Source organism: Branchiostoma belcheri, unplaced genomic scaffold (genome assembly GCF_001625305.1).
Source record: "Branchiostoma belcheri isolate BF01 breed outbred unplaced genomic scaffold, Haploidv18h27 scaffold62, whole genome shotgun sequence".
Classification (NCBI taxonomy): Eukaryota; Metazoa; Chordata; class Leptocardii; order Amphioxiformes; family Branchiostomatidae; genus Branchiostoma; species Branchiostoma belcheri.
Window position 1 is genome coordinate 105,300 of NW_017804265.1, and position 13,934 is coordinate 119,233.

The 13,934-nt window shown below is 41.9% G+C and overlaps 1 protein-coding gene across 1 annotated transcript; it reads right to left on the reverse strand.

Moving 5' to 3' along the window:
* Positions 1–285: 285 nt before the first annotated feature.
* LOC109483151 (protein-arginine deiminase type-2-like) lies at positions 286–10,612 on the reverse strand. The gene is made up of 15 exons (XM_019786151.1): positions 10,282–10,612; positions 7,851–7,952; positions 7,221–7,380; positions 6,852–6,983; positions 6,226–6,346; positions 5,606–5,740; positions 5,021–5,041; positions 4,453–4,634; positions 3,896–4,114; positions 3,344–3,454; positions 2,869–3,020; positions 1,906–2,053; positions 1,300–1,482; positions 822–927; positions 286–590 (listed from the first exon to the last, which is right to left on the reverse strand). Exons 1-15 carry the CDS (start codon positions 10,398–10,400, stop codon positions 337–339), a joined length of 2,145 nt encoding a protein of 714 aa, XP_019641710.1. The 5' UTR covers positions 10,401–10,612; the 3' UTR covers positions 286–336.
* Between the last annotated feature and the right edge of the window lie 3,322 nt (positions 10,613–13,934).

Below are 13,934 nucleotides of genomic sequence, written 5' to 3' on the forward strand. Positions count from 1 at the left end.
TTCTTATTGATTATATCCTTTACCTTGGTAAAGCCGCTGTCAACAAATGGCACTTCGTCTTGGTTACAAAGTTCTTGCATAGTGTTTTTGTATGACGACGTAGTTATTGATACTAAATGGACCCAATAAGAAAACTGAATATTATTCTGTCCCCCTTAATGTTAAAGAATGCAGTCTTGCTTGGAATGGTGCTACTTCAAAAATATGTATACTGCTACCAAACGTAGACAATTAACTTTAAGCACTTTACTTTGTTGGCTAAAGGCACAGAACAACCATCATTATTACTGCATTATCCTGTCATAAGATGCATCTACATTGCTTGCTATTCTGGCCCTAGAACTTCATATCCCACCATTTGAACTTAAACGGTTTTCGCCGAGTGTTGCTCCCACAGTGCACCTCGCCCAGCATGAGGTGGTAAGAGTCCCAGTCGTTGACGAAGTTGCAGGTCAGACCGAGAGGCTCCAGCTGGGACCGAACCTTCGCCTCGAACGCGCACTCGCCGCCGATCGTCGGCCCGAACGGCTTCGGGATGCCGAGCTGCTTGCCGAGGACGATCATGTTCACCATGTCGGGAAAGTACGCTCCTGAAATGAAAAGAAAATATGGTCTGCTCTGTTAATTCTTAAACACATTAATATACATGGTGTCAGGGGTCTAAATCCCTCCAGCTGTAAAATTGTAACATGATGTAACCCAACACTAGTTACCATGGTGACAGACGTCTGGTTAAGGTCATTGAAGAGGAAGAACAAAACAGAGGAAAAGACTACGTAGAATGATATTAGGCCTAACGTAGATATGGACGAGAATTTTACCTGCTTCACCACTCTCAAGCTGGAACAGTTGTGGGAGATCAATGATGTCACCTTCGTCCAATCCCAGCTCCCGTTTCATCACGTCTCGGTTCCAGTCGATGTCGTTCTAGTATTAAAAGGAATCAATTAATGTTTATATTTGAGGCCTGCTTAAGACGCAGTCGATAAAATCAGGATCGTGTGGTGTAAACATGATCAATTTGAGTTGGTTCCGCTAAGGATGGAAAAAGCGCATCTTATTGAGGAAAATACTACAATTAAATTAAATCATCAGTATGCTTTGACCTTCATTTAAAATGCATACATTTCTAATTTAATATCTGAGCAAAATATTCTCGCGTGATTTCATTCACGGAACACGTGATTTTAGCCACAGAGCACCGAATTCTCGCGTGGTTTTAGTCCACGATGTACGTGATTCTCGCGTGGTAACGGAGCACACCAGTCTCGCGAGATTTCAATCACTCAAAAACCGTACCTGGCACTGGAGATTTTCGGCCTTGAGATTCGAATCCTCGAGAAGGTCACTGATGCTCCTCTCTGCGCTTGCGCCCTCCCTGGTCCTCCCTTCAAAACACATGACGTCACCATGGCCGTCATCGTTGAGCTTGCGCAGTAGTTGGTAACAGGCGGCGGGACTGGCCAATAGGAGGCGGAAGCCCTAATAACAAAATATGTCCCAAAATGCATCTCTTTTATCAATATCATAAAATTACCAATGGTCTACATTTAGTAGCTAGTATAAGGTTAGTAAAGCTTGCGTGATTATAAACAGTATAGAACTGGCCTAACGCAACTTGTACATTTTTTGCAAGGGTCGTGTCTTTTGCCTTGATTATGAAAAACAAACATTCTAAAATATATTTTGCACCTACGATCCACACACACACACACACACACACACACACACACACACAGAAGCAGTGGGTCTCTTCATTCCTTGACAAATACTGGAGATATACAGTCGAAAATTTTGGTAGGTCCAATTACCGTTTAAATTTGCTTCATAACGATACAAACAAGCGGGCTTAAGCAACCTAGCAACAAACAAAATATTGTTCTGAATACTGAATCATCAACGAACCTTTCCGCCAGCCGCTGGGACGAAGGACATGAACTCATCAATATGGCCGACTCCCAGCCAATCAGAGAACAGCTCCACCGGGGGCTGGACCTGCTGGGCGTACAGGAAGTCCCGCACCACGCGCATCATCCGGCGGCCGTACTTGGTACTGCAGGGGGAGGGAAACTATTAAAGGCATCTAATGCAGTTTTTAGGACTTGGAAACCAGATTTTTCAAAGCCAATATTCTAGCTATTTACTTACATACTGAGTTGTAACCACACTATCCCAATGTAATGTATATTGACCGTCATGGAGTAAAAATTCCCCAAATTCTGATGGAAAATGGTTACTGGAAGGGCCATTGGCTGAATTTTAGGGTACCACCCAGAAAATAAAGAACTCATCTTGGGGCTTGTTTCTGAAGTTTTAAATGCCCAAAGTATAAAATGCTGATTTAAATGTGCTAATTTGAAGTAGTATGTGTCAATATCACAAAGATTGCCTTATTCAGAATATTTCCAGTTTTGCTGCCCTGAAATCGCATTGGGTGCCTTTAATCTCCAAGTAGATCCTAGAGTGGCATAAGACAGTATCAAATTGGCCAGGCAGTATCCATTGGCCAGAGAGGGCCCAATACTCCACCCTTGCCAATGAGATCATGAGATCCCTATCATTAGAGATCCATTAGAATGCAGTCCACAATTGCCATAAAAGTTTGATTGGAAGAAAAACGAAGCTAATAGGTTACTTTAAGAATCACCAGGAGAAAACAAGGACATTCACACAGACACACACACACACACACACACACACACACACATACACACAAATAAACACACACATACACACATAGACTATCATGAGATTGCTACCATCACAGATCCATCTATGGTATTAGAATGATGATGAAGTTCACAATCGATTTCACAGTAAAAGTTTATAAAAACAAGTTTCTTCAACAATGAGGCGAAGAAACCGTACGTAGGAAAGGCGGAGCCCAGCAGGATCCTCCCCATGGGGTACGTCCTGCCGTTGACCTTGACAGGAGGGCTGACCTCAAGGTTACCGAAGGAGTCGAGAGAGTTCACGAACTCGTTCTGGTCATACCTGGTGACGTACCCGAAATCTTGGCCCTGAAATATATGGGAAAATGTATTTTGCGGTTGTTCAACGTACAGGATAATGTATTTAATAGTATATACCAATGTTCAAGGATAACATTAATGTTGGTTACTTTGGAATTTAAAAACTTTGTTCTACTTGAAGACTTTATCTTGATACCTCATTTTGGTGTTACCCTTTGGAACAAAAGTTGTTCCCTGTGTGTGTATAATTGTGGCAATAGGCATTTCTATCGTATATACATGTCACAAAAGCTATCTAGCCCATTTACAATAACCAATGTCTTTTATGTGTGCCTTAAATGTGACTTAAAGGAATAAGAATTTTGAGATACCAGCAACTTCCCCTTGGGGAATTTCTGCAGGCCGCGGTCACGTGGTGAGTCCAGGACGACGGGCATCGGCTTTTTTCCGGGAAGTTCCGAGTAGCCGAGCTCGATCTCATCCTGCAAACAACAATTTCAGCGTTTAGACAAGATACAAGGCAGCATGACTCATGGCCCTTTATACATTAAAAGGTATCAAAGATCAATATATGTACAGTATCATAATATATATGAATGTTGATAATCAAGAATATCATCACGACTCGAACTGCATGCATCCTTGCTGTCATCTAGCTAGCTGAAGGAGTGGTAAAGTTCATTCAGGCCAGAGGAAGTTTATGGCGAAATTCTGGCTCGTAAAACTTTCAGTTTGTACTATCAGAAACTATTTTGCCCAGGAAGCTTTGAAGTTTGATGACATGAAAAAAGGACATTCAGTGATGATTCAGGTATATGATTCATAGTAAGCAATAATGAAAAGTGCATGGAAGATGTTAATACTGAGGACACACTGTACCTCCTGAATGAGCAAAGTTGTCGATCGTCTCTTATACTACTCACCTGCATCCAGCGGTCTCCCCTGTTCTCGTATGGCGGCACGATGTTCAGCTTGATGCCGGCGGCTTCCGCGACTAACTTCAGGTCGTGGATGAAGTCCAGGTTTTCGCTCCCCTTCATCCGGCAGGTGAAGGCTTCCAGGGGCTCCAGGGTGTTGGGAGTCATGATCCACGGTGCCAGTCGGAACATCACAGTGTCCTCAAACACTGGGACTGAGACGTTCTGGGTACATCATCGAGAATAGTTTGCAATGCAAATGCATAATGTTACTTTTAAGTTTACATATGGTCTGCTCTGCAATACTCAAATGCATTCATATATATGGTCAGACAGGAGTATAAATCCCTCCTACTATAAAATTGCAACATGATGTAACCCGACACCAGTCACCATGGTAAGAGACGGCTGGTATCTTTTTTTTTCGCCAGCCTAACTTGGGTAGCAAATTGTAACTGTCCGGCAAATGGATACAGCCTGGTCAATTTTAACTGTCTTTGCAGCCACCGAAAGATCTGCTTGGAGATGACAAATATATCATATGTCATATGAGTATACTTTACCTTGAGAAGACTGAGGTGAATCCTTAAGGTACCGTCGAAGCCCCTGTCCGGATATTTCAGCCCCTCCACTGCGAACAGCGTCTCTCCCTTGTCTCCGTTCATCATCAGGCCGTAGGAAATCGTCTCCAGGTGACCCGCCTTCGGCCCGATGATGTGTTTGTTATATATGTCATCACCCAACACTTGGGGGAAACACATGAAATTATGAAGAAAAAAAACATTCATAAGACAACCTAACAGAAATCGGTGATTTTAGACCCTTTGAAAGTATTCGGATTCCCTAATTCTGTTGCAACTCTGGGGGAGATTGTATGTTGTTATCTAGGCAGATATTACACACATTTTACAACTTCCCGAAGAGCTCTATGTACCACCATTGTCACAAATGGCTAATACACCAAGAATCACCAGAATCACTTACAAGACAACCTGAATGTAAGAAAAAAGTGAAAGAAGACAGAATAGTTTTCTGAATGCATTCAACGTCCCATTTGAAGGCAACAACTGTCATTTACATCATGTTTGAGTTTATTAATCAAAGTAAATCATTGATATGAAGGCAACCTACCTACTCCTCCTGCCCTTAGCTCTGTCCGGAACAACATGCAGAATGGTAAGAAAATCATCAACATGCGGAGCATTAATACATTATAAACTGGATATGAACATGTGCAGTGTAATAGATAATGTATGTAGATTGTGAGATATTAGTTGTTACATTGATGAGCGATAATAACGCGTTGATCAGAAACACATGCATATGGATGTGAATACTTATGAAACATCACGATCAATGAGTGCTTATCACAACCAATGTTCATTTAGATATGGCGAAAGAGTGTGCACCAAAGATTAATGTGTGATATTGCATTGTACAAATCAACAAACGTAGCCTATACATAGCAACAAGTATGCACAATTTGTCAGACATCTACTACTGTATCCCATAAGCTGAAGTGTTGTAAGCCATTTTACAGTTACAAGTGCGCATGGGTAGTCGTGATACCTTGTGGTCTAAGGTCAAAAGCCTCTGGACATTCTTTGCCTCTATGTCAGGGGTCCTAAACTTTGACCTTAGACCACAATGCATTGCGACTTCCCATGCGCACATGGAACTGTGGAGTAGCTTATTAATTAGTCTATATTTACGTACTCTGTATGTCGCTGAGGTTGAAGATCCCCAGACGTTCCTTGTCGTCAGGCCGGACCCACATGCGCAGTACACAGTCCTCGGGAAGCGACTCCGGGCCCCTGACGCGCAGCACCATCCTACTCATGTCCTCAAGGTCTGTATTAAAGGTAAAGACGATTAACCTTCTGCCTACTGCCTGCCTATATGCACAGGCCAGGTACTGGCCCTTTGGTCCCCTCCGTCAGGTTCTTCCAGCCAGCTCTATCAAGGGCCTACTGTAGTACCCCGTAAATACTATAACTACAAAATTGAATCCAAATTGTTTCATTTGGTAGAAGAAGTTTAATTGATAAGCTTAACGAATTATACAAATAAACAAGACCAATAGAAAGGGGTATGGTGTATTCTGTATGGAACTAGAGCATGGTTGATCCATGAAAAAATATCCCAACGTTTCTGAACTGTCAGTGTGTCGAATTTCGTACATAGGTCACCATATTGAATAGCTGATGCTTGCATCTCAAAGAGGTTCCTGATGTGACACACACATACAAGTTCACAAAACGTTATATTGCCCCCTTCCCTGTTAGACGTTTGCATGTTAGCCATGTACTGGACAGGTATAAATGCGGTGGGCTCACCGAAGGGTCCGTCTATCTTGCTGTTCTTGTTCTCCGGGTCCATCTCCAGCTGGTAGTCGTCACAATCGTTATTGACCAGCAGGATGGCGCCATGTCCGTCAGGACCCCACTGCCAAGAACCCTGGGCGTGCAAAAAGTGTTGTGAGCAACTTAAAAATTATCAAAATCTTAATTGCAAGGACACATGCAGTAGGTATTCTATAGTTATAATGAAAAAAAAAGCGTTCCATAGGTATCTGTGAGTGCAATGAGAGCAAAAACATTCATACTTGATGAGAGAAACCATATCAAGAAAACAACCTTATTTGGGTTGCTGTTGTCGACATGTTACTGACCTTATTTGAATTGTTGTTGCTGAACGTTACTGACCTTATTTGGGTTGTTGTTGACCGTTACTGACCTTATTTGAGTTGTTGTCGAACGTTACTGACCTTATTTGGGTTGTTGTTGTCGAACGTTACTGACCTTATTTGGGTTGTTATTGTCGAACGTTACTGACCTTATTTGGGTTGTTGTCGAACGTTACTGACCTTATTTGGGTTGTTGTCGAACGTTACTGACCTTATTTGGGTTGTTGTTGTTGAACGTTACCGACCTTATTTGGGTTGTTGTCGAACGTTACTGACCTTATTTGGGTTGTTGTTCTCCACGACCCCATCTCTGTCACAGTCCACGTCAAGGGACAGGTAAAAGGCTGTCATGCGCAGTGTGGCCACGCCGATAGTGTCTCCAGTCTTGTCCACGAACAGAAAGTTGACCTGGAGAAAAAACGCCCAAGTTTTACTTCCAACTTAACAATAACAGTTACCATTGTGACAGACAGGAGTCTAAATCCCTCCTACTATAAAATTGCAACATTATGTAACCCAACACCAGTTACCATAGTGACAGACGGTCATTGACCTTATTGGTTTGGAGAAGAAGAAGAGGAGGAAACAGAGCAAAAACAATATGTTTTCCTTTCGGTAAACACAATAAATTAAAAAAAAATCTACCTCCTTGTCATCGATCGTGGAGCTGTGAGTGGCGACAGAAATGTAGGCCACCATCTTGGTGACTCCGCCGTTGTCGGATGACTCATTCTTCGTGCTGACTGTGATGTCACCTTCGTGGCCAACCACGGTGTGAAACGTCACCGTACCCTCCGGGGTGATGCTGGGAAATCAAGATGGCGGTTCAAAATGGCGGCACACTTGAATGTCCTTGACTGATTAGTCAGAAGTAATATTAAAAGAGACATTATCATAACATGGCTGAAACATTACACTTTGTTCATTCTAGTTGCAGTTCGTTCAATTCCTAATTGGAAAGCTGTTTTCCATCTTTTCTAACTCTTGCTTATAAGAAATTAAATGCCCTAAATGTAGTCAAGAATGTTCTAGACGACATGCCAGTTGCACGTTTAAGATATGTTTAAAATCGTTAAACGCATTCTCTGTACATTCAGTACTTCAACAGTACATTTTCATCAAATTAAATCTGTATATGATTAAGATGTGTTAACATTTAGATTCTTGTGTAGCCAACAGTTTTTCACCAATTTGAAAGGTCTTTGCAACACCGTTTGTTAGAACTACGTGTATTAATGATGGTATTCGATAGACGGCGCTTTTAAACCACCAGACCTCGCCAAACTGACAGGTGCCGTCTTTGAAAGGTCAAGGGTCAATTCTCGTCCACTGTCGCCAACAACAATGTAGAAGGCCTCAGCCTCGGTGGGAGAGAAACTGAAAGATGAATTCTGGTTGGTAGATGAATGAGCCAATCTGATTGGCTCATCTTCCTACCAACTGAATGGCGCGAAAGATGGAAAAAGAGATATTATTTCAAGTCGTCTCCGCAAAATAGGTATTATTTTCAAACGTACATGGTAGTACAAATTCATAAATACAAAATTACCTGAACTTCGTAAAATTCCATCACATTTTAACGAAGAAAAGATGAAAACGAATAAAGAATGAAGTTTGATACTGTTTTTTTACAGCCACCCAAAGATCTGCCATATTCCAGAAACAGTGACAACCAAGGGTTTAACGTAGCCTTAATTATGCGTACTTTGTCTAAATGACCTGTACTCAGCTGCATAATTACAAGGTTCACCAACAGCTCTTAGCTCAATAACTGAATTTGCGAACAAATTACTATACTTAAGTCATAAACGAAACACCTTTTTTTCGCCATGCAGACAAGTAGAATAGTTATTTTCCTATGTTCCTCAGCACTATCTTTATACTGTATACGAACAACTCTATATCTAGACCAATTGCACAAGACCAAAGCAGTAAGCATAGTTTACAAAACATTTTAAAACCAGTGATTCATTCCCAGTTAACATTTTGACTTAAACATCAAATTATGTATGAAGTTCATGAAGGTGTTTTTTTTTGCCTTTAACATCCTTCGCTCGCCACTACTATAACATTTATTTTTTTTATATTCCGAAACATGCAATCACAAGACGTGGTGACGGCACACTCAAGTTTTTTTTTCAACTTATATTAATGCCGCCACCAGCACAGGGACAGTACAATACTCATTTACACCTGAGCGAAGTGAGGAAAGTCGTGTAAAGTGCCTTTCCCAAGGGCACAAGATCGGTGGCATGTCAGGACTCGAACCCGGGGCCTCTGGTTCCGAGTCGAGAACGCTGCCGCTACGCCACACGACCCCACTACTATAACATTTTCTTGCCTGTCCCTTGATACTAAGAGAAAAATTTGTCCAGAATCTCGACCGACAAGTGCACTGCTGTTTTTGGCCAAAGCCAGCCTTGAGCAATGATGCCTTTAATCTTAAAGTGTTGTGTTTCCAGACAGGAATTTTTCCCATTAGTGCCTTGCTTAGGGGCCCGTTCAGCAGTTTTAAGCAATAGCTGAATTGAGTCTTTTGAAATGTCAACTATTGGCAAGGCACATCCAGTTACTACCAACGCCAGCTTGTTCAAATTACAAGGGCTGATACAACTGCAGACACCACACTCTCACAAATGCACACATTTGAGTCGTAGTAATCTTGTCAGATACAGTAAGTAGACACGAGAATGTAGCTTAAGCGCTTGTGTATACATAGAAATGCCAGGACCCATACGTGATAGCTAACATAATATAGCACCATCCCCCACCGACACACACAAAAACTAACAAATGCACAAATTTGACCTGTAAAAGCCTTGTCGGATACGGTAGGGAGTCACAACAATACACCCAGTGTCTGTATGTAAATAGCGATGTCAAACTGATTTCGCTAAGGCTAACACAATTAAACGGCCCCCCAGAAACCCACACAAAGACAACCATACATTTGACTTATAGTACCCTTGTAGGAGATACGGTGCTTACACACAACAATGAAACAAGCACAGATCTAGACACATTATATGCATAGCACAGGTAACATGAATACAGCTACGTGTTAAACTCACACGTACACCAGGTACAGGTCCGATCACAACTTTTTATGGCTCATCTGAACACCTGTTGTTAGATCATTCAATTATTTCACGGGATTCAAGGAAAGACGGTACAAATTGATAATGCTTTCTTATAAGAAAAAAATAGAAACTCATGATAATTCCCACTCAGAGTATTTAAGACGTATGCTGGCCCTTAAGCTCATTATTCAGGATGTTAAGTCTATGAAAACCTCTATTTTGTTCCATGAGTTGCACCATGTGCGATTGCCGTGTAACAAAGTTCTTATAGCAATGGCAACTACCGCATAGCCACAGCAACAAGACATATCTTTTCATCGATAAACCATGAATATATAGGTTTCCATATATTGATTCTTTCACTGGAGTCATCAGCTGTCTAGAGTCACGTATTCGCTCGCCCCAGATGACACAATGTGCCGGGAAAATCCGCCCGATTATAATGCAAACAAGGCTTCTAAATTAAAAGCATCCGCTGAAACATCATGAATATAGCACCTGCACGTTCGCACCAAAACAGACCGACACAAACTCAAGCCTAAATAGTGGTGCAATACATTAAAATCGACAGCATGCAAACATATGGTGGGAGTGATTCTCAGTCAAGGCTGCTCTGAGTTACTTACCTACTGAGGTCCGTACACAGGGTCTGCCCCAGTACGATGATTTCGCTGGTCGCCAACCCGACATCCAACCGGACAGTACGGCAATTCGCTGCCCACTGCATGAAACCACGTCCCGCCATCCCTTCTCAGACGATGCCTATAAATCTATAAAGACAACAGAGGGGATCGACCGGCTGCTGTTTTGGCAGCGGTTTCTGGGGTTGCGTCTTTCCCCGTCTGCTCGCGGGTCAAGTTTGCGTAGGAGTCCTTTTAAGGAGGTGTGCGGTACGAGTCAGTATTTCTGGTAGGCAAGGAGGCGGGCATGTGTGTTGGGGCCGTACCATGTTCACCAAGGGGGTGGCCACGTAGTCTGAGGGACCATTACTCAGTGCTTTAGTGCTGTCCTGTCGGCAATTTCAATCTGCTGCAGTTCTTTCTTTGATCGGTAGACGTCTATATAGCAGTTAATGTATAACTACACTGTAGTATGTTAAAGACACCCGACTCATTGAATCTTCATGGATCGCTGAGCAAAAAAAGATACGTCCATCATGTTTGTTGCAATTGATGGGGATAAGAAGTTATGAAATGTCATTCCTCAAGCTAACTGACATCTTGCACACACAGTCGTCCCTCAGTAAGACATCCGGAGCCGCATAGTTCCCGTTTAGAACTTTTATTCAGCCTGTACATCAAACTGTTTTACGTTTTTGCAAGAAACGTTTTAAGTTAGAATTCATCATCATTAATGCCTCTATACACATTGCATCTATGACCTTGTTTACAAATTTTTGAATTTGAAAAAAATTACAAAATTTGGTAGATTATAGGTCTGTTTTGAAGACGCTTAATTATCAGGTGATCTTTACTTGTAGGCACAATCTCTAATACTCACATATAATTACCGCAAATTACAATTAGGTAATTAAGTAATGTTTTATAACTTTCTTCATTATGTTACAAGTGTAAAATCTTTTACAGTTCAGGTCAACTCTGTCTTAATACCACACACCCACTATGCGGCAATTTTTTATTCGAGGTATCAATTGTAATGTAATGATTAATTAAATCTTAATTGAAAGAGAAAAAGTTAAAACTGTCAATGTAATTCCATGCTACAATTGTTTACCTCTAAACGTGGCGTCTATTGCCTCACACATTTTCACTCTTCTAAACAAATGTACTCCCCATAAACATGTCACATTGATTCCTTTGCATATTCATTTTAAAAATCCGTTAAATGTCACAAGTACACATGCTAAGTTTTCGCAAGGTTTTAGAGCAGATTTTTTCTTTAGAGCTAAGTTTTTCTTTATGGTGCTTTAAAAGAAAAAAGTCATGATAACATTAAAAATGTCAATTTGTACCTTTTACTAAGTTTGTACGTTTCACCTTAAAGTTTTGTATATCTCAATGGACCGTCTATGAAGCCCCCTCTAACCTGGTATCCAGTCTGATCGTGATTGGGGCACAGTGAGAAGGGGCAGGCTGTCTTCGGGGCTCTAATAGTTTCCCTCCGCCCAGTACAACAGGCCGCCCGGTATGAGTGTTACGCTAATAGAGTTTGGCACGCCGGGGACTTGATTGCCCCACCACGAATAATCAAATTGCTGTCGTGAAAAACCTACCGGGGGACCCTAGCTCAGGCGGACGGCGAAGAGCTCCTGCAGCCCCGAAGAAAACCCGCCCAACTACGATAGACTAGGTACCAGATTAAGCCCCCTCAGCAGTGGTGAGACGTTGTCAGTCCGGGGGAGACCATGAAAATGGGCGATGGGAGATCCTTCCGTCGCCTAGGCCGTACAGGTACATTCTGTAGAGTAAAGGAACGAGAAACATTTTCAGGTATGAGACGTTTTAGATAGTTTCAAAGATATTGGTACATGAGTAGCTTAGTCTTTATTACTTAAAGGTACGGAAGAATATTGTTTTGGCCAGCATGTATATGGGTTTGCGTGAACTTATTCCTACTAGACAGAGTAGGTCGACAGCAAGTGAATGATATTCAGGATGACAAGAAGACCAACAGGTCAGACACAGGAAACGGAGTAAGCTTGAAGGTGCCATTGGTACTGGGACTTCCGGAAGCCAAGAATTGGACGAGCACCTTTCTGTCCTACCTAACCCTAACCCTTCGGCTGCCCCCATACATTTATGGAAACGTTCCAGAATTTTTAACATACTAGAAAAGATTTAAAGATAAAGTATGTTTAGATAATTTACCTGAAACGACTTGACAGGTGAAACGCAAACGACTGGTGCATTTATGGCATAACCATACTCCTGGTGGCCTGTAAGGTCCTCTGCTCGAGCTCTCAATGTGGAGTACGATGTAAGAAACGCAATTTCCTCCTTCTCTTTCAAAAGAACAGGCGCGCTTGCCTTCTTCAAAGTGTCGCTGAGCCCATGTGCCGTGCGCACCCAGGGAGGTACCATCCATCCACTCAAACTTCTCGTCTTGGTTCCGGTCATGCAGCCCGATCCAGACGCTCATCCACTGACCATTCTGGGATATGTTGACCAGGAAGTTGTTGGTCTCCTGGTCTCGAGGCATGGCGAGGGTGCCGCCGTCCTTGCGACAGGTCTCGGCGGCTTCATTGAAGGACTTCAATGTATCAAACACCTTGTAGCAGAGCCCACGATACCTGGACTGATAGCCTTCTGGACAGGATGCTGAAAAAGAAAAATTTTTATAAGTAACAAAAGTAATGACCCAAGTTCATACTATGCCTAAAACTGAAATGGACCAAACTTAAGCACTGCCATAGAGTGAAAAAATTGTACTGTATCTGTATAGCCGATATATCCCTCGTTGGGCAGAGTACTCAATGTTCAAAACACGGTATTCCATATATATGAACAATTTTCCCTTTTAAGCATATAAATATATGCACAAAGAAACGAATGAATTGCGACACAACGTAGGAATCACGATCGCTAAAGATACAGTTTGTTTAGACGCGATGAAATAAATGCTTCACCTGAGATCTTGCCTCCTGTGAGTGTTTGCAGTTGTCCATGTGGACCAGTACTGCATGAGTTTCCAGGCGGACCGGGCGGACCGACAGGCCCAGCTGGCCCCATCGCTCCCTTTTCTCCAGGAGGCCCGGAAGGCCCGGTAGACCCGCGGCAAGTCGGACCCATGGCTCCCTTTTGTCCAGGAGCTCCAGTTTCCTTTGATGGTAAAGGCGGTGTGCAAATTTCTGGAAAAAAAGTTGGATGGTTAAGATGAGCAATTGAATGAACAAATGTCAGTGTTGAATAGTGTGAATGAATGAATGAATGAATGAATGAATGAATGAATGAATGAATGAATGAATGAATGAATGAACGAATGACTGTTTATTATCGTGCCATTGCGGTCAATATGCCGCCCAGCCCATATGGGCTTATAAGGCACCGACAAAATACAAAATCAAAACAAATCAAAAGGTACAGAGAATCAGATATAACATAAATTATAACTTAACATAATATATAATAAATACAGGAAATTAAGTAGTACTGGTCATATACAGAAATCAAATCAAATGTAACATAGATGATAAATAATAATAATTTAGGTTCAACCAAAATTGATAATGGATAAAAGTAACAAGAGGTAACTGTCACATGACTGTTACATACAGAGAACCAACTTAACAGAAAAGTGAACAGGTAAACGTAGCAAGTAG

Bases quoted from the DNA above. Each gene is read 5' to 3' on its own strand.
- LOC109483151 (XM_019786151.1), bottom strand. From the start codon at position 10,400: ATGGCGGGACGTGGTTTCATGCAGTGGGCAGCGAATTGCCGTACTGTC. The intron at 4,115-4,452 runs GTAAAGTATACT...TGATGTACCCAG, and splicing joins TTCACCTCAGTCTTCTCAAG to AACGTCTCAGTCCCAGTGTT. The intron at 2,054-2,868 runs GTACGGTTTCTT...CTCCCCCTGCAG, and splicing joins CTGGGCTCCGCCTTTCCTAC to TACCAAGTACGGCCGCCGGA.